Source organism: Plasmodium cynomolgi, chromosome 10 (genome assembly GCF_000321355.1).
Source record: "Plasmodium cynomolgi strain B DNA, chromosome 10, whole genome shotgun sequence".
NCBI lineage: Eukaryota > Apicomplexa > Aconoidasida > Haemosporida > Plasmodiidae > Plasmodium > Plasmodium cynomolgi.
The window spans coordinates 201,024-223,698 of record NC_020403.1 but is presented as its reverse complement, the minus strand read 5'-3'; the positions used below and the strand labels follow the sequence as shown (position 1 = coordinate 223,698).

The 22,675-nt window shown below is 40.0% G+C and overlaps 6 protein-coding genes across 6 annotated transcripts; 1 reads left to right on the top strand and 5 right to left on the bottom strand.

Moving 5' to 3' along the window:
* Positions 1-4,371: 4,371 nt before the first annotated feature.
* PCYB_101480 (hypothetical protein) lies at positions 4,372-6,129 on the bottom strand (the record flags this gene model as incomplete). The annotated part of the gene is made up of 2 exons (XM_004222697.1): positions 4,372-5,904; positions 5,992-6,129. 2 exons carry the CDS (start codon positions 6,127-6,129, stop codon positions 4,372-4,374), a joined length of 1,671 nt encoding a protein of 556 aa, XP_004222745.1.
* A 1,641-nt stretch (positions 6,130-7,770) lies between these two features.
* On the bottom strand, positions 7,771-8,479 carry PCYB_101470 (hypothetical protein; the record flags this gene model as incomplete). The annotated part of the gene is made up of 1 exon (XM_004222696.1): positions 7,771-8,479. A coding segment is annotated over one exon (709 nt), but the record flags the coding sequence as incomplete, so codon positions are not given.
* Positions 8,480-10,373: 1,894 nt separating this feature from the next.
* On the top strand, positions 10,374-11,993 carry PCYB_101460 (transmembrane protein; the record flags this gene model as incomplete). Its single annotated transcript, XM_004222695.1, has 5 exons — positions 10,374-10,557; positions 10,864-10,887; positions 10,928-11,005; positions 11,129-11,370; positions 11,524-11,993. 5 exons carry the CDS (start codon positions 10,374-10,376, stop codon positions 11,665-11,667), a joined length of 672 nt encoding a protein of 223 aa, XP_004222743.1. The 3' UTR covers positions 11,668-11,993.
* Positions 11,994-12,239: 246 nt separating this feature from the next.
* PCYB_101450 (DNA replication licensing factor MCM3) lies at positions 12,240-15,308 on the bottom strand (the record flags this gene model as incomplete). The annotated part of the gene is made up of 3 exons (XM_004222694.1): positions 12,240-12,383; positions 12,537-13,563; positions 13,687-15,308. 3 exons carry the CDS (start codon positions 15,306-15,308, stop codon positions 12,240-12,242), a joined length of 2,793 nt encoding a protein of 930 aa, XP_004222742.1.
* A 1,736-nt stretch (positions 15,309-17,044) lies between these two features.
* Positions 17,045-18,046, bottom strand: PCYB_101440 (ubiquitin-conjugating enzyme E2; the record flags this gene model as incomplete). The annotated part of the gene is made up of 4 exons (XM_004222693.1): positions 17,045-17,151; positions 17,385-17,479; positions 17,723-17,809; positions 17,989-18,046. Coding segments are annotated over 4 exons (347 nt in total), but the record flags the coding sequence as incomplete, so codon positions are not given.
* A 1,928-nt stretch (positions 18,047-19,974) lies between these two features.
* Positions 19,975-22,578, bottom strand: PCYB_101430 (ubiquitin carboxyl-terminal hydrolase; the record flags this gene model as incomplete). Its single annotated transcript, XM_004222692.1, has 3 exons — positions 22,053-22,578; positions 21,412-21,523; positions 19,975-21,357 (listed from the first exon to the last, which is right to left on the bottom strand). Exons 1-3 carry the CDS (start codon positions 22,151-22,153, stop codon positions 19,975-19,977), a joined length of 1,596 nt encoding a protein of 531 aa, XP_004222740.1. The 5' UTR covers positions 22,154-22,578.
* Positions 22,579-22,675: the final 97 nt, after the last annotated feature.

Genomic DNA, 22,675 nt, shown 5'->3' with positions numbered 1-22,675 from the left:
ATTGAAGTGTTTAGGTCGAAAGAAAAAAGGACAGACACTAATAATTACTATGGTATTATCTGCTACATCCATTTTTTGAAGAAATCTTGGCAGAATTCTGAGATCACGAGGAATATTGCGCCAGTGCGTACATCCAATGTTTACTAAAATTGTTAAGTAATAGAACCAACTGTCCAAATGATCATTAGGCAAGGAATTCATCCGAATATTTTTCAAAGAAGTCATCTAGCGTTATTTGACGGAATCATTTTTTTGGATATCACATAATCTGTGTCCCGCATGCATTCAGCCACTTCTCCTTTCGTTGGGGTAGCAGATTTGGTTGTATATTCTTTACAGTGATGACACCCTTGAGTAATACATTAGCAAACCATGATTTATCAACCAATGATTCATCCAGTGATTCCATAAGAACGAACAAAGGTCAGGATAGGGAAATATAATCCTAGGGGACATACTCAAGACATAGAAACAGGAACAGAACAAGCAAAAGAACAACTTCTCCAGGAAAAGCTTTCTCCTTTAGGGAACGCATTTCGGGCGCCATACTGCACCGCACACCAGACTGCACCATAAACCAGACCGCACCGCACACAGGAATTGTACAAAATGGGTCCAATGGATAGAACGGAATAAGGGCTTGTTAGAAGAATGCAAGTATCAACCTTGGTTTCATGCCCTAAAATCTAAATGGAAAGAACATCAGCAGCAAGCATATGTGAAGATCAAAGAATCAACCGAGGAGGGATCAACCGAACTGAGCGAACTACATGACGACGGTGATATTCTATTCATAGAAAGTTATAAAAGGGAATCGTGGAGAATGTGGGTATCGAAAGAGTATACCCTTATGGAAATGTACAGCGCAAAAGATTGGTTTATACATTTATTGGAAAATATAGAAGAGGAACCGAGCCAATTAGAAGCGGAACAGGCTAATGAAGGAATTGCTAATGAAGAGCATATTGCATGTACAAAGGTTGACCACTTAAAGGAGCAACAGCTGTGTCAAGATTTCTAAAAAAAAAAGAATTAACAGCTCAATTATGGATGCTTCTCCTAGCATTGGTCATAGAAGAATGCGAAATGGAAAATAACCTCCATGACAAAGAATTATATGTAGATCGTCTATTACGAACCTTTTAGAAGCAAAAGGCCATATAAATAAATGGAAATAAAATATGATAACAATATTTCACTTTCCTCCATTAAGCGGTATACATAATATGTTACTACGTTTACACTACTTTTTTTTTCTTAGTTAGCATATATGCGTATCATCATTGTCTTTTATATAGTCATCATTTATGCAGTCCTCATTCCATCAGCTAAACAGCGCCACATTTTCTGCATGTATATGTTTCCTCATATTTTGTTTGTTTTTTTTTAATTCTAATTATGGATGCTTAAAAAGTGATCGAACTTCCGCGGGTCAGTAACAGTTTTGTACCTTTTATGTCATACATCTTTACATGCAGTTTATATTAAGTGTAAATAACAATGTCTGGGCAAAAGAGAGGGAAGCTGCGCCCTTTTTTTGTGTTTATTGAAATTTAAGGAAAAAGAATTAGCTAACAAAGGAAGGAAGGTACTCTTTTATTTTGTTTCTTCAGGAGTGGGCGAAATTAATATGTATAGCATTGTGCAGAGTATTATATCCGCTTTGTGTCCATACATTTTTTTTATTCCGAATTAGGAGTCACTTATTGTAGTACAATAAATGAGTTAAAAATGGGAGAGAGGAGGAATAAAGATACATAAACAAAATGAGGTGGGTAAATGTGAACGAAAAAAATGAATTTGTTTTGTTCCTTTTCTGTGTTCATCAGATATACTGTTCACTTTCTCTGTGTGCAGATGAATTAAAATAGATAATATGAATGACAGTTCGGAGGAAAATTTTATGACAACAAATTGAAAAAATGTACTTCTCGCACTGCTCAAAAAGGAGAGCGCAGATGGAGAATTGTACAAGAATTGTATAAAATGTACATGACCATTGAAGGGACATTATTTTGAGGAAGGTATGTTTGTAGAGACAAGTGAAGTTGTTGAAAAATATTTCCAAATAGGTGTACTTGTACTCGTCATACGTATATTCAATTTTCTTTACGAAGGAGCGGAATTGTATTATAGGGGGAGAGATCTTCTGTACTGACCGTTGAAAGTAAAATGTCTATTATTGCAACAATACTGATTATTATACCTTTACGCATCCCTTCTAAATTCGAGGTAGATGTTGTATATGCTTGTACATATATGTATAACGAAGCGGTGCTGCGGCATGCAGGTGAGAGACTTCCAGACTTCCAGACTTCCGTGTTTTGCACTTCTTAGTAGCTAGGTAAAGAAGGGTAGCTTGCTTAACATATAAAAAAAGAACAAATAACGTGTTTTACAAAAAGATGATTAAAGGGTCGTGCATGCGGGAGTGACCTTGTAACGACTTCACTATTCCTTTTCTGCGCATTGCAATGACAGGGAAAGGAATAAAAAAAAAAAAACTTCACAGCTGCATATTTGCATATCTGCATATTTACTACTGTCAGTTAACGCACACACTTAGCATAAAGGGAACAATGCAAATAAAATATTTTCATACATGTTGCACAACGGCATACAAACCGACAAAAGTGATGTGCACTTACTTAAAAAAGGGGGAGAGGTTATCCATTTCTCTTGTGAAATGAGCATTCTACGAATGTCACATGTATCCTGCAAAATGCAATTTATTTAGAAATATGCAGGATTAATCTAAGTGCGCAATATTAAGTTCGCAGCTTAGTAAGTGGGCAATACCTAAGGCACAAGAGAAAATATAAGATCACTATAAATTGCCTATTGCGGCTCACCCGAAAAGAAACGGATGGGTCATATATACAAAGAATACATGTATGCCAGGTTAACCCAGCTATATAAATAAGGATACTGGCTTACCCAATATAGGTAATTTATATGCCAGCATGCATGCGTTGTTATGATGTAACGATAACACCTTATCATGGAACACATGTGCACATAGAGTTCCCCGTTTTTGCTCCATTTGCAGGATTAGGTCACCCACTGTAGCAATAAAAGGATTTAACCGGGTGCACTGTGAAGTGAAGCTAGTCTGGCGTCAGACCAAAAGACGCAGCCAAAAAGGCACAGCGGGCAAGGCTGCTTAGTAGCACTTCCCCAAATCGCTGTACAGATCGATGCCCACGCCGCGAACGCAGTTGCCTGCTATTCCTAGATTGAGATTGGAAGACCATTTTTGCAGACCTGAAAAACGGTTTATATTTACTGAGCCCTTCAAATTCCTTTTGTCTATTTCATGCCTAAAAAAAGCAGCAAAAAATTCTGTCCTGTAGATGAAAATATAAAGGCGCTACTTCCTCTTCATGACGGAAGCAATACGGACGGTCTTCTCCCTACAAAATGCTTACACTTTTGTGATAAAAAAAAAAAAAAATTGACTTTTTATAGTGCATATAAATAAGTGCCCTTATAAGAGGAGTAACAAATCACTCAAGTTGACCTTCTTCCATTAAGAACGGCATTTTTTTAACCTCAAAAAAAAAATTAATGGTCTGCTGGAAAGGACTGAAGAAATTATCGCTGCATGTCAATATGCTTATTCCTCTTTGTGATAATTCTTGTGACGTATAATGGACGGGGAAGATTCAGAGCCGTTAGGCAAAAACATCAGCTGATGGCCCTGCGTCAAATTATTTTTTTGGGGTCCTAATCTGGAACATATCTACACATGGCGAAGATGCGCTTTGCCGAGTGAATCATTTCGCCAGGAGAAAAGAAAGTGCCTGGAGTTCCCCAAGCGAGTCGGATGCTAATGCTTGTTCAGTGTTTTCGAATGGTTATTTTTTTCATTAAAAAAAAAAAAAAGGAGTAACAAAAATGGCTGCATACCAGCCAGCGCATGCAGAGGGGATTCTCTCGCCCCCAGAGAGCACGCAGATGCGCAAAATGTGGGGAACTCCCCTTGCCCTTCACTTCATTGATAGAGAAGTATCCATGTACGTACAAATATGTATGTACATGTGTGTACGTGTTTCCCTTCCTGACAGGGTGGCTAGTTGCCCTTCAGATAATCGGAGAGTTCATCGCGAATTTCCATCTCCCTGAGAGTGTACCCGATTATCAACTGCCAGAAGCAGATGTAAGTGAGCACAGAGCCACTTACATATATTAATTCATTGGAGGAGTTTTTGTTAATGTTCAATGTCATTCCTTGTATTACTAATTCTACAATTTTTTTTGTTGCATCGAGGACCAATGGTCCGATGTTGTCTGTTAGTGAACGTAGCTGCACATCTGTGAGTGACTTTATGTATGAAAGTAAATCGTCATTTAAAATGGTTTTATTTTCTTTTAATTTTTTAACTGCATTTCTAAAGACTTAATTTTTTTTCGTAAAAATATAATATAATTTTTTGTGTTAATTATTGGGAAGTTATCGCTTTCGCCATTTTTGCCGTTTGCGTAGGATGCGCTCTCTGATGATAGTAATTGGTGGCCCTCTTCTTCATAACTATAAGGGTTCCCATCCTGATCAGGGACATCATCATTGCTAATATGATCCTGTAAGTTACTATTGGTTAGGGGTTTCTCATCAAGATTGGGGCTCTTTTGCATGTCTTCCCCATCTTGGCTCTGCGCTTGGGGACTGCCATTTTTCGGCTCACTTAACTCACTTGCGTTGAGTGTTTCTTCTCCACTTCTCTTGTGGATATCAGCAAATAACCCATAAAAGGATTTTTTCAAATTGAATAAGTCGTCCTCCTTTCTATCTATAATATTATTTTGGTCGTACAGGGACTCATTAAGACTCAGTCGATAATCTGCGTTCTTTATCATGTACCCCGTAAGGATAATTTGCAGGAGAAAATTGTAAATGTCGTAGGTAATCAAAATAGAGGTTTCTATGGTGTACTTTTGAATATTCCCAATGATGTTAAAAATGATATTTTTTACAGCTTCTTTAACCCTTTCGGATGTGTTTTCAAAAAATCGGTTAATCAGTTCATTTGGGGGAATGCTGCAAATTTTGTCAAAATATTTATTGTTGCTATTTTCGAAGGGTTTATTGTTCAAGGGGAAAAAGAGGGGGAAATCTTTCGTCGTTCTTTTCGATGAGAAGATGTTATTTATGCTTTCGCTTATTGAGGGGGGGTTGGAGGCGGCCCCGTTCTTTCTGTCGTCATAAAATTTCCCATGTGCGTTTTCATTTTTGCTGTTGTTCGCGAAAAAGAGATTTTTCCCTTGAGCCTCTTCGTGGTCGTAGGGATAATCCAGGTGGGTATCCCTCTTGTCCTGTGCGCTTCGGTGTGCATGGCCGTCGTGCGTGTCTTCGGCGTCGTAGGTATCGTACGAGTCGTAGCCTTCGTCATCTTCATCACCGTCGTCACCTTCGTCATCTTCCTCATATTCGTCGAAATCTTCTCCATCTTCTCCATCTTCTCCAGTTTGGCCATCTTCTCCATATTCTCCATATTCACCATTTTGGCCATCTTCTTCCCCTGTGCGATGGTCCCTTCCTTCCTCCTTGCCGCCATCTCGGCTACCCACCCCTTCACCCACAGAATCGTTTCCCCCCCCAGGACTACCACTCACCGATCGTTTCCCCCTTTTCCGCACACTGCTATCTAAATCTTTCAATATTTCCTTCTTTCTCTTGTCCTCGTAATACTTTTTCCACTTGTCGTTTTTTTCACTCATTAAATTTTGTTCATTCTGCTGCTCATTTTTTTCTCCATCTTTACTATCATTTGAAAAATTGTCCTTTCGAATATCATTACTAAATATTTTAAACTTCTTCAGTGTCAGGAAGGACTTGCGGTTTGCTCTCAACAGGGCAGTGTCGTGGTTGGGTACTTGACTTGGTAAATGGTTCACCTTGTGGTGCTTCAAAATGAAACCTTTTGAAGATATCCTTTTTCCCTTTGTGGACGAACTTGTGCACACAAATAGATACTTCTTTCTGTTTTTCACGTGGACTTTATTTTTGTGGAAATCTTTGTCGAAGGTAACTGTTTTTTTGTGACCCCTCACATGCTCAAATAGGCAGGTGTACGTGAGTGATAGACCAAGGAAGCAATCGATGAGAAGTACGTAAATAGGTCTTGGCATGATATATGTTTTTTTTTTTGCGGTGGGTCGGGGTGTGGAGTTCTCGTTTCAACTTGTTCGCCTTTGTTTGCGCTTCCGCCTGTTCGGGTTGCCCCTTTTTTTCGCCCTGCTCTTTTGGCTAGCCCTTTCCACCTGCCTGTTCACTTCGCCTCCCTCTTTGGCTTGTTTATTTGGTTTTTTTTGGGTGAGGGGGAAGCCATGCGGATGTGAATGTGAACATGGTAGAAGTTGGTTGTGTGTTTCGCTCCGCTTCGTCCGCTTAGTCGGTTTCTTCCGGCTGTTGCGCTTCGTCCGCTTAGTCGGTTTCTTCCAGCTGTTGCGCTTCGTCCTCTTTGTCGGCTTCTTCCAGCTGTTCCGCTTCGTCCTCTTTGTCGGCTTCTTCCAGCTGTTGCGCTTCGCCCTCTTCGTCGCCTTCTTCCAGCTGTTCCGCTTCGTCCTCTTTGTCGGCTTCTTCCACTTGCTGCTCCTCAGTTTTCGTTATGCCGTTCTGCGCAAAAACACCCCCGCGCAAACACAAGCGTAAAAATATGCAAGTATGCAAGCACTTGTATGCGCTTACGGTTCTGTGTCATTCCTTTGATAACCATGTGGCTGGCGCGCGCTCTTTCTCCCTCTCCCTTTTTAAAAGTGTCGAAAAATGTCACCCAAGAGGGGGAAAGCTTTGGTATATTATGAATAAAAAAATGTTGAAAAAAAAAAATGAGAAAAAAAAAAAAGAAACGTATAGCAGTAATTTGCCTATTTTTTCCCCTAAATGAAGCGCAAAATAAGAATGTGTTTACAGTGTTGCAGTTCCCAAACGAGACGTGAATTATTTTGAAGAAAGCCACACTGGGAGTTCCTCTGCTTAAGCGCACACGAACGAATCTGTTTATGTTGACATGTACGTTTTTTTACGTATCCCGTTTGCAAATATTCAATAATAATGCGGGAACGGTATGCACACAACGTGGCTTATATCAATACGTTAAAATTCCGACGCACGTGTACAACTTCATCCGCCGAGAATAAAAAAAAAAAGGAGGGGGGGGGAAATAAGAGGTTATTCCCCAGTGAGGTTAGCACTTTTAGATCGTTTAATGAGGAACGTAAGGGTGATCTCCGCCTTCACATATTTAAACGCATGTTCCCAGGCCCTTCCAACATTTACAGAAAAAAAAAAGTTGTAAAAGAAAGGTTGTAAAAGAAAGGTTGTAAAAGAAAGGTTGTAAAAAAATGCCTTCCCTTTTGAAAGTTTTCTTTTTCGTTTATTTTACGTTAAAGTGTGTACAAGCTGGGTAACCCGATCGTAGTATATTCACACTGAGGGAGCACTCCCCATTTGGGTTGTAGCAGTGGGGGCGCGGTTCAATTCGTGGGCCGTGGAAATACACACGCGTGGTTAAGCGTGCATCCATCCATGCGAAGGTATATGTACACACATGCGTGCTCCAAAACCGAAGCAGATGAAAAAAAAAAAAAAAAAAAGGTGGAGCGCGCGATCGGAAAGACAAAAAAGTGAATAGGAAAATATAACATGGTGCTACACACCCGAATACACATAACTCTCCATTCCTGATGGTACCCCAATTCAGTGCCCCTTTTTGTCCCCCTTGTTAAAACTTTTTAATACAATTTTATAGTTACCTGAAAGGTTGTCACTTTTAGCCATGTCACTTTTGTGGTCCCTATTGGACTTGGATTTTCTGGACTTCTTTTTCTTTTTGGCCAAAGTGGTAGAACGAATTGTTGAAGAATTCTTTTCAGCCTCTTGTGCTTTTAATTTTTTAAACTTTATTAAATTATCGGAATATTTTAATTTCCATTTCAGCAATTTCTCTGAATTTTTTATCGCAAGGGTACTTAAGCTTAGTAAGGAAGAACCCAAATTATTATTGTACGAGTTTGCTGAGCCTTCATCCGAGTTATAATCATACGTTGCCCATTTGAATGCATTTTGTGTTAAAGATTCATGAGGGTTCCCTCTTAGTATACGTTTTGCAATGCGCTTAAGATACCTTTTACTTTTTCGTAATCCTGTGTTGTAATTATCATTTGATGTGTTGATACTCGACCCTAGGATGTCTTTCAGGGTAACTTTATCATACTTCCAATACTGCTCTATGGTTACATTTCCTAATGGTTGGAAATTCATGTACCATTTTTTTTTCCCTTTATAATGATAATTACTTAATAAGCTTTTTCGATTTTCAATTTTTCTTAAATCCATATTTAAGCTCTTTACACGTAGTCTTCTAAAAACACGGCGCCTAAATTTCACTAATTTCTTTTTCATGTCAAAACGGTAGTCCAGTCCGCTTATATTCCGCTCTTGCGGGTAAACACATGGGCAGTAATTTTTGAAACTCATTTTTGTTTACCTTTTGCAGTGCACTCGGGGGGAAACAAACTACAATAAAAGCTTAGATACTTAAGGGCTGACAAAACGGGCATATTCTACCCGATTCGCAGGGTCTTCTTAAAGGGGTACGCGTTTACTTATCGTCTGTTCAATATTGCCGGTCCAAAGGCTTCTCCATACGTACGTATAAAACTTTGAGTACCTTTGTGGATGCCTTCGGATAGGTAACTTTGAACAGCGCAATATGTGCCCTTATCTGATAGTACCACAGGGTCAATGAAACTGTTGCGACTCGTCTTTTTAATCAAATGTGTGTTACGCACTTTGGGGAGGGGTCTATAAAAATGATTGAGTTACTTCCCGACACGATTTTCTTTTCCGTTCGTCTGAAGTGGCAAATGAGCCATTTACATGCTTGTGCAGGATGGGCTGCTTTGGTGGGGGAGGTAGGATATCTCACGTGGTTGAATAAATGGGCGTATATACCAATGTATGGGATAACGCATAAAATAGTGGCTTCACTTTTTTTGCTGGTCCTTTTTGGGTACGTTATTCACCGCGACGAATTTCTCGTCTTTTGCTGTGTGGCCTAATTCGGCTTCCCCCCATAAATATGCCAGGAAGAGGGGTCAATTAACTCACAAACGACGCAGCACGTTTGGTATGTGAGAAAACGGATGGGCTGTTTAAATGGGTTAGGGAGAACACGCGGGTGCGTCGAAATTGTGATGGGGTTGAATTGTTCCGTGCTGTCAATGGTTCTGGTCGATTTGGCATGGTGTGGTATCTTCGGTATGGTATGTATGGTATGGTATAATATGGTGTGGTATGTTTTTTTTTTTTGCGCTTAACCCACATTTATTTTACGATGGCGTTTAAGGACAGTACCCTTCGCATACTTCGCGTTTTCCTTTTGCTTTTTCCCCTTTTCGAACGCGTTAATCGGCGCGAAATTGGGATAAGCAACGATTACGTGCGGCTAATTAATCATGCATACATTGACGTATGCGCGTGCACTGCTGCACATTTTGATGCACTTAAAAATGAGAAAAGTGCGTTTTTGTTTTTATATTTTACTTTGCTAATTCTTTTTTTTTTTGCTGCCCAGAACTGCAAAATTGCGAAGAATGAGTTGTTGGAGTTTCTTCATCAGAGAGGTGAAGAAAAAATGCAATTCAGTTAACGGATGAATAGCAGTAGAGGGTTGACCTACGCGTTTGAGTGATCGTATGTTAGGTTCACCTGTTCGTTTGTCCGTTTAATTGGCAGTTCTCCACGCCACTGACATTTCGCATGCGTTTTGGTTTGTTCCCTTTTAGATACATTGGCTGGCTACATAACTCCGCAGAGAAGTGGTGGTGTATACATATCCATGTGCATATTTGCGTGCGTGGGTTAAGCGGTCACACTGCATTCCCCTCCTTGAGGTGAAGAGCCTGACCTCTGTGTACATGAGCACGTGGAAGTGTTTCCGTCTGTGTGTGTGTTAAAGTGTAAACATAGTAATATACATACACATAAATATATGTACGTATGCATTTGTGGGGGTGGGGGGTTACAACTCCGGTCAACCTGTGCATACACGTCGACAGTGCAACCCGCTTGGCAGAAGCAAAATAAATGATAACGAGTTTGGCCTTCTGACCACCCGCAATACTTCGAATTAGCTGCGAGGAAGCGCAAACGGAGCAATTTCGACAGACATATTTTTAAATGAAAATATATTATGTGCGGTGAATTATTTTTCCCCTTTTTTTTTTTTTTTTTTTTTGTTATATTGGCCAAATTGTTAAACCCATACAAAACTGTCCATCGTAAGACAGATTATTTAACGATTTAAACCAAAAGTGAGAAAAAAAAGGAGAACAAATTATGGTACCTTTTATTCACATCTTTTAACGAAATGGTGAAAGGAACAAACATAAGTTTATACCTGCTGCTACTGCTACTGCTGAGATATACGTACGTACAAGCAGCGTACTTTTACGTTAAGGAAGGAGTCGATAAATGCTTCGTAGAGAGCGTCGCAAGCAATGTCGTCATAACGTCGTCCTATGACAATTTTGGATTAAAAGGCAAGGATGCTTGTGCACACAAGTGGAGATAGAAATTGCAGAAAGGGGTGGGGTGGAGTTACATAACTGTGTGTAGACTTTCCCCCCTCTGCGCACGCTTCATTTGGAAAAGGAGCGCACCGAACATTTGGGTATTTTCCCACTTGGGCATTTTCCCACTTGGGCATTTTCCCATTTGGGCATTTTCCCATTTGGATATTTTCCCATTTGGATATTTTCCCATTTGGATATTTTCCCATTTGGATATTTTCCCATTTGTGCAAGCGCCAACTCGTTTAAAGACGTATTTGTCTGCGCGCCCCTTTCCCCGTTAGACAGCGTCCATGCGTATCGAAGCGCTAGGTTTAAAAAAGAAATGCCCCCCTTTTTTTTTTTATTGCAGAACTAAAATGCCTTATCAATATAAAGGACCAGCAGGGAAGAGTCCTGTATTCCCATGAGACGTCTGAAATTAGTAAAGGTAAAGTCAATTCCCCCCCGTTGCTCCATTGTATGGGCATATACATGATGAAACATAAATGCTGCTCAGATATGCCCATGCACACTAAACACATGACTTCACCGTACGGATAAAAACCCGCAGGCAAAGTATCCTACCTGACGAAAAAGAATGGGCTGTATTATATTTGCATCTCTTGTCCGTCTTCCAACTGGTTTAAAAGCACGGCCATTAAATGGAGCCTATCCATAGAAGTTGGAGGGTCAGATGTGGATATCGAAAATGTGGCCAAAAAATCCGAGTTGAGTGAGACATTAGCTGTTTTGCTGAATCTGAAAAAAAAATTCACCTCCATGAAGTTGCAGCAGATATATCAGAAGCAAATGGTAAGGAAGGGGAGTCCCATCGCAGCCACCTGATCCGCCGTTCGCGTCTGATAACAGTGGCCTCCATTGCGCAAGTATGTATGTGTATACCCGCATACATGAATGTACACACGTACGCACGTACAAACTTATACCATTTTCACCCCCCTGTAGGCGACCAACCTATACGAACACAACAAATCGGTGCACAACAAGATGTTCTACTGCTACATACTCGAAATTGTAATACTCGTGGTAATCACCGTTTACTCCATTGTGCATTTAAAAAATTACTTCAAGGCCCAAAAATTGATGTAGCTAGCGAATTCAGCACGCTGTCGAATGTGCAGTGGACTTTTTCCGTGCTCGCCGATTTTTTGACAGTGCCTTTTTGGTGGGAAAAATTGACGCGTATTTTTACACTCACTTTTTTTCTGTGCAATTTTTTCTCACTTTTGGGGCAATTTTCGTGTTTTTAATTTACGACGCAAATGCCCCTTTTCCATTTGGCCACTATACTTGCTGCAAATTCCGAAGCAACGTAAAAACGTTAAAAAAATAATGTAAAATTTTTTGTATTAAAAAAAAAACTTGCGCACATAAACGTAGGTGTGTGCCCATTTAACAATTTTTAAAAAGGAGGGAGTCTTCTGTAAAGACAACTGGGGTAAATGCAGGACGAAGGAAACGGCCCCTTGCAGTATCTTTAAAATGTGCGCTCTTTTAAAAAGGGGAAGCGCGAAATGTGAAAGGCAAAATGTGAAAGGCAAAATGTGAAAGGCAAAATGTGAAACGCAAAATGTGAAACGCAAAATGCCAGGGGTTGTCATAATGGATACTTCCAAAAAAAAAGGGCAGACGCGCGCAAAATGAAATAAAATTGGAGGGGCTCAACACTTGTATACAATTTTGTCCTTCTTCACGTAGTAAATTGGCGCCCCGTCCATTTCGTTCAGCGAGTTGATAATTTTGCGCAATGTGTTGATGTCCAGTTTTGCCAGTTGGGGCATTTTGTGCTTGTTCCCAAGGATGATCTGCAAAAGGGGGGGAGCGGGCAGGGGAAATGTGCCCAATGTGCCCAATGTGTGCATAAGTGTGTACATAAGCGCGTGCATAAGTGCGTGCATAAGTGCGTGCATATTGTTGCGAAAATGCGCCGCTAGTTGACGGAGACGCATTGCGCGTACCAAGTCCAAGAGTTCCTCGTCACGCAGGCCATCTCCGGGGTCATTCAAAGTGACGTTTTCCACGATGAGGCGTTCTATTTCTTTAACATCCAAGGGTGCTGACTTATCGCTTGCCTTCTGCGCATCGTCTATCATAAAGGTTTCTCCATCCTTATCTTGGGCTGCACCTTTTCTCTTTTTCTTTTTATTTGCGGTTTCATTCTTTTGTCCCTTTCTCTTCTTTGTTGCTTTTTTTTTAGTCGATTTGTTGCCCTTCTTGAAAAGTTTAATAACTTCCTCATCATCATCATCATCGTCGTCGTCTTCCTGTTCTTCCTCCTCGTCATCATCATAAGCTTCGTCTTGTTCTCCATATGCTTCTTCGTCTTCCTCATCGATATCGTCCTGCTCTTCCTCCTCAAGGTCGTTAATTTCCTCCCCAAAGAGGGTGTACATTAGAAGCTTCTTAGCATAATTGACATCGACACTTGTGACATATCTGTTCAGTTTGAGTTTTGCATGTGATGAGGCGATTCGAATGATAGCTTCCAACGTTCTGGGAGTAACCCCCTGGATAATTTTGTTGTGTGAATATTTGGCTGCCTTTTCTCTCAAATCTGCATACAACTCGGTGATAACTTCGCATGCTTCGTCACTCACTTCTGGGTATGGTTTCCATCCATCAGTTCTTTGCTTTTCTTGATAGAAAATATTTTTAACATAATGCAAATATTTTTTAAAAAATGGGACCGTTAAAATTTCATGCTCAATTCCATTTTTATCATAATAGATCATTTCATCTCTGTTGGCAAAAATTGGCGTTTCGTATTCTTCATTTTCTTGATTGTTGTCATTATTTTTATTTACTTCTCTCTCGTTGTACACACTAATGTGTTGTGCCTTGGGGTTAATATCGTAGCTATCTGCTTGAATGACAAAATTTTTATGATTATTTCTGTTTTCGCTCATAATTGGTTTTGCCTTTTCTGTGACATTTCGCAAAACCGAATCTGCAATTCGCTCATCGTCTTTCTCAGTTGCACTGTCTCTTACAAGAAAGATGAGGTCAAAACGGGAGAGTAGGGATGGTTCAAATTGCAGCTGTTGACCCATATCGAGTGTATCATTCCAGCATCCATACAACGGATTGGCAGCTGCTAATACTGTACACCTTGCATTCAGTGTGGTATGAATACCTGCCTTCGCAACGGTGACAGTTTGTTGTTCCATAACTTCGTGAATTGCTACTCTATCTGTGTGTTGCATTTTATCAAATTCGTCAATGCATACAACTCTTCTGTCCCCCATGACCATAGCACCTCCTTCGACTACTCTCTCGCCGGTATCTTGATCCGTAACAATAGCAGCTGTTAATCCAACTCCTGATGATCCTCTTCCTGTCGCCGAAACTGTTCCTGGCATGATACTCATGACGTAGCGTAACAATTGCGATTTTCCACAACTTGGATCGCCCACCAGCATAATGTGTATGTCTCCTCTGATGTGATGAGATGGCAATGCGCGCTCTGTCCCACCTGCTAACATTAAAACAATTCCTTTTTTTACAATGTCTTGACCACATATAGATGGAGCGAAGGAGTAGCCCAGTACATCTATTGTATTTTCCTTCTTAGCAAAAGCGTGGAAATTTTTTTTATCCGCTTCTGATATGAACAAATTGGTATCATACGTTTCTTTATTTTTGACCAGCACATTGTTTGCAATTAGAAAGGATCTTCCTAATCCACTGTTGGTGCTATTGGCTTTTCCACAGCTAGCTCGATAGACCCCCCAAACTCTTACTCTATCTCCACACTTGACAATATCACATAGGTCGTCTTCCACGATTACTTCTACCCATCTAGGCATCTGTCCCGTTGGAGCATCTTCCGGAGTTTCTTGGATGACAAATTTTTGGTGATTTTTATATTTGCACAATCCTATTTCGTGTCTATGCATAATTTTTCCCTCAGGATCTGAAACAGGTGGTCTTCCCGAATCTTTGGCTGTTTTATCAAAATCAGTAATGTCATAATGGGGTCTCAAATGGACAGTTTTTTCGTCACTGCGAATATCTGCATTGATGTCATGTACTGCTTCTCCTATGTACACTGATTGGACGAGTTTCGGTTGGACAGTGGAACATTTATTAACCACTCCTTCTACTGCCACTAGCTTGTTAATCATCGAGCTTTGTAATCCTCTTGGCGTCACATGGTGTCTACCTAGCCAACCGCAAATACCAATTTTAGGGGCATCAATATCTATTTTGCTATCCTGAGATTTCCACAACTCTTTGATAGCTGCCTGGTATGCTGGAAGAGCCAAATAAGGTTCCTTTATTAAACACCTGGCAAGTAATTCAAATTCTTCATTGCCCGTTTGAAAATTGTTAATGTTGCAAATTAATCGTTGGTGAATGATTATGTTGGGGATATTTTTATTTTGCATTCTGTTATATTCATCTGTTGCTTCTGTTCTCAGTTCTGTTATCTTCTGATGGATGTATTTATTTGTCTGAACAAATAGTAAGAATCCATCCAGCAGCTGCTTATACTTTTGCTGTGTGAAAACTACACTTTGTCTACCTGACTCGTACTCACTTATGATATTTTCATTTAACTTTTGTAATCTTCTTTCCTTGTTGTCTTTTTCAATCCGCATCGAGCTGTCCAGAATTGACGAGTGGTTTATGGACGAGTCCATTAAGGTGTAGTTCAGCTCAGAGTTCATCGTTCGATAGTCCGACCTTGCCATCGGCGTACTGTTATTTTCTAGGCTCATTTGATCCATGGTTTGCCAAAAGAGGAAACTGATTCAACGGAGGTGCGTAGGTGTGTAATGTCCCAGGGCGTGTGCACGTGTACGTAGCAAGTGGGAAATATATAATTATGTGTGCATTCGCGTGGATGCGAGTTTCTTCTGAGTGACGCCCACAGGATGCTTCTCTCTCGAAGGTGATTCCTCGTGACTCCGTTTAGCTCTTTACGTAAAAGTGGTTTGCACATGCGTAAGTAAGGAAGAAGCAAAAGGAATGAAGAAAAAAATAAACATTTTTCTTGGCACCCAAAGTTGCTATGTTCACACGTATAAGTGCATTTATATGTACATTCAGCGTGTTTTACTAATGCTTAGCAAATGGGGAGAATTTTGCCGCAATAAAATAAACCAGTGTAAGTCAAATGGAGAATTATGACGATCGCTTAGAAATTAACACAACGTATGTCACATTTTACACGCCGCGCGTTTGTACATTTGTTGTTGCAAATGTCGAAGCACGTTCGATGTGTATGTAAATATTTTTTTGCGTTCATCACAGCTTAATGTGCCAGCTTGCGGGAGAAAAAAAAAAAAAAAAAAAAAAAAAAGCAAGAAAGAAAGAAAGAAAGAAAGAAAACGAGAAAGTGGTCAAAGGGCGATGCAAGCTATGCAATGGGAGTTACCAATGGGAGTTATCAATGGAAGTTACCAATGGAAGTTACCAGTGGGAGCTACGTGAAACGAAATAAAAAATGACCCATTTTGCGAATTCAAAAAGGAATGTCTTAAAAAAAAAAAAATTAATTTGCGAGAAAAGGAAGTTCAAAAGGCGCAGCTTGTCTTGCTTGACCGCATTACGAGGGGAAATTTAAATATGTGTATGCACAATCGTGCATACGTATAGGTATATGTACAAATGTGCGTTCCGCATGTGCGTGCTTTCTCAAAATTATTTTTATTCACATGATGGAATGATACGAATTTAACGTTCAAATTTGCCTGAGCGGTTAGAAGGTTACGCGAAAATTTTCCTCCAACTAGTAATCCCGTTACGCACAATTGCTTTGCGATTGCACTGAAGAGGAGCGGGAAAGAAGGCTCAGTTGGTTAATTTTTTTGTAACCCTTTTAACTGCTTCTTTTTTTTCTCTCTCATTTTTAAAAGGCAATTCTAATTTTACATGGGATGAACTGCTCTGCGGGAGTACTCCCCCCTCGAAGTAGTACCCCAAAATTACCATGTCCCTGGTACGTTGTATTCGAGCGATATGGGTGGGTAACAATCACGAGGAAGAGATTCTCCCGAAACGCAAAACGAGAGTCACCTCCTAAAAGGGGTTATACATATCCCCCTCTCATTTTTAAGTACATTAGAAATTAAAAAAAAATTAAAGTTTTCAAAGTTCGTAGTGTACATAAGGGGGGGAAGCAAAAGGAAAGATTTTAAGTTAACGTATGAGGTGTTGAAGGGATAGGGGGAAAGTAAAAGGTCTCTATATATTCATACATATTATACACATATTTGCGTAGCTACTCAGATGTGTGTAGCTACACACGTGCGCAAATGTGTACCGCGTTGTGCGTGGGGGGAAATTAAAAACAAAATGAACTGTTGATAAGTCTTTTTTTTTTTTTTTTTTTTTTCTCCTTCGCAGTTACAAAGAAGTATGGTTTGCGTACATTTTGTTCCACTCTCTTGCCACATTTTCTGCGTCACTTTTGTCCTGTTTAAAATGATCAGCTACCTTTGCGTCTAATGGATCATCGGGCTCGGGGGACGACAACAGGGCCTGGATGCTCAGCAGTACTGTTCGTATTTGCAGTGCAGGGCTCCACTTATCTTTTAGTATATCGAGACATATTCGACCCAATTTATCCTGTCAAGGGATGTACACAGGTAGTTATAAGAAGCATACAAACTTATACTGTGTAGTGAATGTGATAAAATGTGCGCGATTCGCGCGACACTGTCTCATTCGGAGCAGTGATGGGAATCAAGAAGCAAGAAGTAAAAAAGAAAAAAAAAAAAACTGTTTTATTTACACAATTGAAAGTGAACACAAAACGGTACTGTCCCTTTTTGCTGGTTTGTTTCACTTCTCGCACTTACGATATTCGGGTGGTATATTTTTGTCAAGAACCGCACTTTGGGGGGCTCCATCGGGTATTGCTCGGGCAAAAAGAGTTCTAATTTGTATGTTCCACCTATCACGAATGTGTCATCATGGAGAGGGTGTGTGGATGTACAGATGCAACGTGCAACCGCACACGTAAGTGCAACCCAAGCTAGGCGCATTGCACTGAAAAGTATGTGCTGCAAATTTATGTAGGCACATAAGAGGGGCGTCCGCTGCGTCGTTATGTAGACACACACACACATGCGTGAACGGGTCAACCAATCGGTAAACCGGTTGAAGTTCATTTTTACGAAATCACCCCTTTTTATACCTTCGTATGGCGTTCCATCGGGTCCGTTTATTAAAATGTCAAAGTGTCTGTAGTTCTCTGGCACCGGAGCTGCAACTATGCCAGGTGCTGCACACATGTAGGGGTCGCGGTTAAAAGGGGGAAAAAAATTGGAAAAATTGTATTCGATCGTAAAAAAAAGGGGGGGAGTGTTGCACGCTTTCATGTGCACATATCTATACACATGGAAGTCGATGTGAAACGTGCCACCAACGAGTGGTGAACAGCAATTTATATCTTTTAATTACGTGGTTCATTTGCTAAGTTCTGTGTTTCTTTCGTTATTCTTCTAGGTATTGACATATTCTACACGTATTATAATATTTAGGTGTGCAAAAAAAAAAAAAAAATTGAAGGGGGAAAAACAAATGGAATGAAACTGACAAAAAGGGTGAAAGTTGCGTACTAACCAAATAGCAGTTGGTGAAATGTTTTCTTTACAAACAAGATATGTAAACCATTTAATTATGTTAAAAGGGGAGATGCGCTATTGTTACTCTCACTGTTACTGTTGCTTTTGCTTTTGCTGCTACTATTACTATTACTATTGTTTTGTTTTATTTTGTTTTTTGTTGAAGGCAATTCAAAATTCTGGGTTTTCTTTTCGCTATTTTCGCAAGAGGGCAAAATGTGCTACATAAAAACGGATACTACTACATTCGTATAATATGCATATATACAATACAAATTCGTAACGTACGCATAGCAGGTTATATTATCATATGCATAGGGTTTCACTTGTACACGTGAGATAATATCTGCTACAGCGATTTTGTGCGCCATTTATTTTGATGAGAACTGTCATATAGTTTAGAGGGTTTTCATTTTTTTATTGTTTTTGTGTTGAAGTGTTTACTTTTTTACGATTTTTTTTTTTTAACATACGTTTTTTTATCATTTGCGGGATGGCATTTTTCTACGCACCGCGGCGACGGGTCGTTGCCTCTTTCTGCGTCCTCTTATGTACGCGGATATGCGAACATGACGCTGCGCGCACTCATATAGCCACCTGCTTCGTTGCGACATGTTTTTTTGTTTATGTTTTGCTCCTACGCCGTCTCCACATTGTCGCTACTTTGTCACCATTTCGTCGCCACTTGGCCACCTTTTTTATTCCCCAAACTGCACAGACGCACCCCGTGATGAAAAACAAACTGTTGTATTTTGCTATACATTTCAACAAAGCGCGCACGCTAAACTGTTTAACATTTAAATACACAATGGTTCACCCTATTTTCATAATGACGGAACGGTTATAAAAACAGAAAAAGTGAGGGGCAAAATATGTGTATGTCACATTCGAATAAAATGTTTTTTTTTTTTTTTTTGCGCACTTGTAAAGGAGCGGTCTCTGAATTGTATGAGGATTTAATTCTGACGCATCCACTTCGCGCCCATGCGCCTTTGCGACTTTGTAACATTGCAACTTTTTTTGCGTTTCCCTCAATATTTAATTTTTTCAAAGTCGCACAAAAAATATAACCCTTGCGAGTCTACACGCACATGGCTACTCGTGTATTTCATGGGGACCATCCGTGTGGGTAGACGCTTTCATACATAACTACTGCCCATGAGTAGGTGCATGTCCGCGACTTTGCGCCCATCACTGAGGAAAGGGCATACACGCATTTGGTGAGCTACCTCCATGTACAAACATAACAACGCGGCAAAATGGCTGTAGCTATTATTCATAAAATTAAAAACGGCATAAAAAAAAAAAAAAAGCTAAGGGGAGAGAATACGTTTAACATTTTTTCTTTCCTCTTCTCACAAAACATTTTACACTTTCGCGTAAGTATCTTCGAAACGGTGTGCGTATCGTGTGTAAGGTTAAAACTGCGTGTTCTCCGAATGAACACGCCAACTATACGAAACGCGGCAATGGAAGCGGCAATGGATTACTAACACGCATGGGGTTTAGGCATATGCGCACGTAAATACAGAGGGAGAAGGGGAGGGGGGCACATTTTTTGGTACAGTTTTGCAATGACAGAGGTTACACAGATAGGTAAGCAAATGCACGCAATACGGGGCGCGGTGATGAGGGATCAGTCTGAGGATACACCTTGGGCGCACATCCCATACATACACATAAAAATAGATCGCTCAGTTTCCGTGCGAGTCCAACTCCTTCTGTGTGCATAACAGGGTCTTTCGCTTATACAGAAGCAATATAGCTATGTTAAAATCACTGCACCCTCCACATAAATCAAGAGAAGAAAATTTATGCGTACTTACCTTATCATCATCCATCTTATACCACATGGAATCGTTTCCTTTTTTTTCTTACTGGTTAGTTCTTCCTTGTACGTATTGCTATCTGCGCCTATAGAGCTCCTCATTTTTTTCCAGGCAATGTAATGACCACTTTCTTCGTTTCTCCCCTTGTGTGTGATTATTGAAATCAGTTCATATTCCCCCATGGGGATTTCAGTCAAATCCTTCGTTGGGCTGCTATCCTTATCACCCATCTCCTCCGCAGCCATTGCCTGATCGCTCGTCACGCCGTTCGTATTGCCGTTGGAGCTCTCGTTGGTGTTCTCGTTGGTAATCTCGTTGGTGCTCTCGTTGGTGATCCCGTTGGTGCTCTCGTTGGCATTATTATCGTTCGTGCCCTCGTTTTTCTGTGCACTTATGGCAGTGCTTTCTCCGACACTTTCGGCACCCCCGCGAGCGTTCAAGTCGGCTTCCTTCCTCTTCATCACAATATTTCGAGCTACCTTCAATTGAGTCTTCAGTTCATCTGAGCAGAAATCATAAATGTCAAACGTCTCTGGGAAACTCACCTTTCGGCATATTTTGGCAGTAACGACGGAAATGGCATTATTCGACTCGGAAATCTTCTTGGATTCGAAACGTAAAAAGTGAACAATTAGATATGGTGGGAGGGAGTTCACTTCTGATTTTTTTTCAAACAGGGCATCTTCCTTACTATCTTCAGATCGCTGCTTTTGGATTTTTTCAATCAGGGATAGTCTTATTCCTTCATGCATGTGATTCACAGGGGTAGTGTGTGTTCCCATGTAGCAAATCAGTTTATTGTGAAACTCTTCTGTCGTTTCTACTTCCTCCCCTGCGGCTGTAGTGGGTGGATTTTCACTTGGTGCGTTATCCCCTGGGGGGTTCTCCCTAGTTGGTTTCTCTCCCCCAGCAGCATCGTCCTCTATGCACCTAACCTTACTGATCACCTTAAATGAAAACAACGTATCGCTAATTTTACACTCGGTCTGGTCATTCAATGACGTAAGAATGGCGTTCATACATTCTTCTGCATCCTGCTGTGCAAATTGTTTCGTCCTTAAATTTACAGTTCTAAATTTGGGGAACACATCCCTAAACGATTTTAACAATTCCAGAGGGACATATGGCTCTGGGGATTTTCCAAACGTTTGAGAAAAGTGAATATATGAATCGAATAAAATATCGTTCGTGGATTTCAATAAATGTTTTTCCTTTCTTTTTATGTTGCAAAGGAAAGCCCCTAAATCATCAAAGGAGGTTAAGAATTGCAATACTGCGTTGAAGTAGCAGGTGTTTCCTAAATTCACAATTCCCTGGTCTTCAAAAAGGATATTTTCTTTTGCATGTAATCTTTCTTTATCCTCTTTGGAGAGATCCTCCACAAAGACTACATGGGATGGCTTTTCTATTAAACTCTCTGCTGAACCTACTAGCATAATTTTATCATTATTTTTTATGTTTAGTGTGGATAGATCTGTGTCATCTTTGATGAGGCCTTTATACATCAGTTTCTGTTTTTCTGGAGGAACGTTGGTGAGAGTACTGATGGGAGAAGAAAAAAAGGGCATTTGAGTTGTGGGGGATGAATGAACGCCAGTCGGAGGGAGCATATACCACACGAAAATACAAACACGGATAGATTAGCAACAATGCGATGTACACCCCTTTGTGTGAATTAAATGGAAAGTTCGCACCATGCATGTACACAGTTCCCTCCAAGTAAGACGTAACCCCAAAATGTTGTACGTGTATGTGCACGTACATAAAAGGAATCATTCGGGGAAAGGAGGCGTAAAATATAAATATAATTTCGCGTGTGTCCATTTTTTCACATGTCTACATAAATATGTGCATATGCAGTAGGGGGTGCAAAAATAAAAAAAAAAAAAAAAAAGACGCATTCCATTTAAATCATCTCATCGTTTTGAACTATGCACATAAGCGTGCCATTTCGGTGGGATTACACTGCTGTTTCGTCAAGTAGTGTCCGCTTCGTGCGTACAAACTTTATCACCAGTAAGTTTACACATATGCACACTTTTTTTTTTTTTTTCTTTCTTTTCGTCATTACCATAGCATCTGCTTGAATGTCAAGATCGACTGAGACGTGTCGAGTTGTAGATCGTTGTACACATGACTCTTCCATTTTACCGTCACATTAACAATTGTCATTTTTGTTTGGGGGCGGAAGGCCGTTTAGGATTTCACCAAGTTTTGATAATGTAAGCGAAATGGAATGTAACGAAAACAAAAGTACAGTGTGATAAAATTATGTAGAAAATATACTCGGAAATTGCAAAAAAAAAAAAGGAGAACTACTGAAGCACAGCTTCTTAACAATATTAATCGGGTACTTATCCATTTATCAATTGACAATTAAGAGGTACTCAGATTGTGTTTCCCTTTGATCGTCAAGGAGTTAAACACAATAGGGGTTAAAAAAACAGAAAAAAAAAAAAAAGGAAGTACAGTGTGTTATTCATTTCAACATTGAAAAGCTAGGTGTTATTTTTCTTTTATCATTTTGTACAAAAGTGGAAGCAAAATGAAGAGAAAACGTAACGACAATAAGGGACCATAATGCATAATCGCGAGGAATAAAATAAAGAAAGGGTGACATATTTTTTGGTGATAAATTGTGAAAAGGCCAAACAGTCCACATAAACATGATGAAAAAACCGTCACAAAGATTAT